At 48.3% G+C, this 2,226-nt stretch overlaps 1 protein-coding gene across 1 annotated transcript; it reads right to left on the minus strand.

The window, feature by feature from the left end:
* Positions 1-293: 293 nt before the first annotated feature.
* Positions 294-2,226, minus strand: LOC133888249 (protein PYRICULARIA ORYZAE RESISTANCE 21-like). Its single transcript, XM_062328414.1, has 3 exons — positions 2,020-2,226; positions 1,662-1,743; positions 294-1,227 (listed from the first exon to the last, which is right to left on the minus strand). Exons 2-3 carry the CDS (start codon positions 1,741-1,743, stop codon positions 572-574), a joined length of 738 nt encoding a protein of 245 aa, XP_062184398.1. The 5' UTR covers positions 2,020-2,226; the 3' UTR covers positions 294-571.

Genomic DNA, 2,226 nt, shown 5'->3' on the forward strand with positions numbered 1-2,226 from the left:
ATGGCACTTCTGACCTAAGGAGTTGCAAGGCGCATTTGGTGCAATGATTTGAGCCGAAGCCGATGAGTTAATGGAGGCACTATGATTATCAAAACGTGCTGATAATGATCTGGGCGTTTCTATTCTGCGCATTTATTTTGGAAACAGATATGGCATTATTTAATCCCATCCGAAAAGAACCATTGAGTTGTCCAGTGCAATATAATCTCTCTTACTCATTCCAATCTGTACGTAATCTACTAAATATGGGAGACAAAATTGTTACGTCTCTTCGCAGCAAGGGAGACGAAGACTATTTGGAACTTACACGATTGCGATTTCTTCGAACAAAGACAACAATGTCACATTTACAACAAAATAAGTCCAATAACAAGGCACGGCGCACACATGCGGCACAACCCTGATGACACAACGCGAGCGAACCCAAGCACAGTAGCTTTATTGTACATAGAACACGAATACTAACGTCGAACTAGTGTCGCATTATTCCGGTTTCCGAGGCACATGAGCCCGGCAAAGTACTGATCGCAGCAGCAGCACCAGTAGCAGATGATAAGCAAGTAATCATCGATCACATGACGGAGCAAGGGTTTTCATCGGTGACGATATTGCACCCGGGCCACGGCGGTGGACAGACCGGCGGCGGTGGCCAGATCGGCGGTCTGCCGACGCACTGGCACTGCCACTGGCACTTGCACGGCGGCGGCGGAGTGGGAGGAGCCGGCGGCCGAGGAGCCGGCGGCGGCGGCGTGGGGCGGCAGTGGCACTGCTGTTGAGGCGGGCACTGCCACGGCCAGCTCTGGCACGGCATGGGGTACGGCACAGGGTACGCGTACGGCACCACCTTGCACTCTGGTTTGGGCTTCGGCGGCTCAGGTTTAGGCTGAGGCTGAGGCTGAGGCTGAGGCTTAGGCGTGCAATGCACATGCTTCGGCGTGCAAGGCTTGCAAGGTTTGCAATGCTCACACTCGGGCTTGCAAGGTTTGCAATGCTCACACTCGGGCTTGCAAGGTTTGCAAGGCTCACACTCGGGCTTGCAAGGTTTGCAAGGCTTCACAGGATTAGGTTTGGGCGGCACCGGCCAGACCTCGACGATGATGATGTCCTTGACGACCTTGCATGCCTTGCACCAGACCTTCTTGCGGAGCTTCTCGGCGTCGTACTTCCCGCGCACCACCACCTTGTTGTCCTTGTCCTCGAACTCCACCTTCTCGATGCAAAACTCCTCTGCAACCTCAGAAAAATTAGATAATTGACTGGTTTATCGATGCATCCACGGACCAGAATTCACCAGTGCAAGCGAGTTGTACTCCTAATTATGGTTACTTACCTGCACTGTTATTCTGGTAAATTCAAAACTTTTGAGATGGACCGTGTAGAGTTTCACAAGAATTTTGCAAACCTTCACCAGGATTAATTTCGTGTTGCCAGCTATTTCTCCGGCGCGAAATTGAAGCCTGATGTTAAAAAAGAAATACATTGCACCGACTACCAAATAGATGGTATCCGTTTCTTTATACAATGATTGTTCATACTGCATACTCTGCTTCCAGGAAACAAAATGGTTGTGCTAACTATTCTCTGCATATGAATGGTTGTATTACATGTACTCTTGCATCATGGAACTATTAGGATCATTCGTGCATACTAAATGTATGTACCTTTGAGGCACTCCAGGACCTTGGTGATCTTGGCTCTGCAGCGGCAGCATTGCAGGTCCACCGTGATAACCACGATACCCATCTGCAAGCAAACGTGCATATGGAAACAATTTAAACCATGCTGTGAGAACATGAGAAAATATGGAACTCCTCTTATCAATCATGCTCCCTTTACCCCTAACGAAGTTATCGGGACTTTTTTGCGGTTGTGCTGATTCAAAAAGTTCGAGTTGTTTAACCGCCAATGAACTAATTGCTTATGAAACCATCGAAACTAAAGCCAAATGTTGATCAGTGCAAGGATTAGTACAACGAGTATCACAACCATTACACGAGAAGACCGGAAATTTAGACTCACCTTTCAAATTTGACTGCTGCCGGTGAGCAAGAGAGGAGTTCGTAGCGAAGGAAGGGAGAAGAATATAATGGAGGCGATGGAGGAGAGGTTAGCCTTGTGTGTTTTTATGCCTGGACATGCTCAAGCCGGCCAAAACAATTCAGAGATTGCATCCGGTCCGTCGGAAAACATCTCAACAGTGTTAGTACTTCTGAATGCTTTGTGAAA

The sequence above is a fragment of the Phragmites australis genome, chromosome 13 (genome assembly GCF_958298935.1).
Source record: "Phragmites australis chromosome 13, lpPhrAust1.1, whole genome shotgun sequence".
Lineage (NCBI taxonomy): Eukaryota > Viridiplantae > Streptophyta > Magnoliopsida > Poales > Poaceae > Phragmites > Phragmites australis.

Bases quoted from the DNA above. Each gene is read 5' to 3' on its own strand.
- LOC133888249 (XM_062328414.1), bottom strand. From the start codon at position 1,743: ATGGGTATCGTGGTTATCACGGTGGACCTGCAATGCTGCCGCTGCAGA. The intron at 1,228-1,661 runs GTACATACATTT...CTGAGGTTGCAG, and splicing joins GGTCCTGGAGTGCCTCAAAG to AGGAGTTTTGCATCGAGAAG.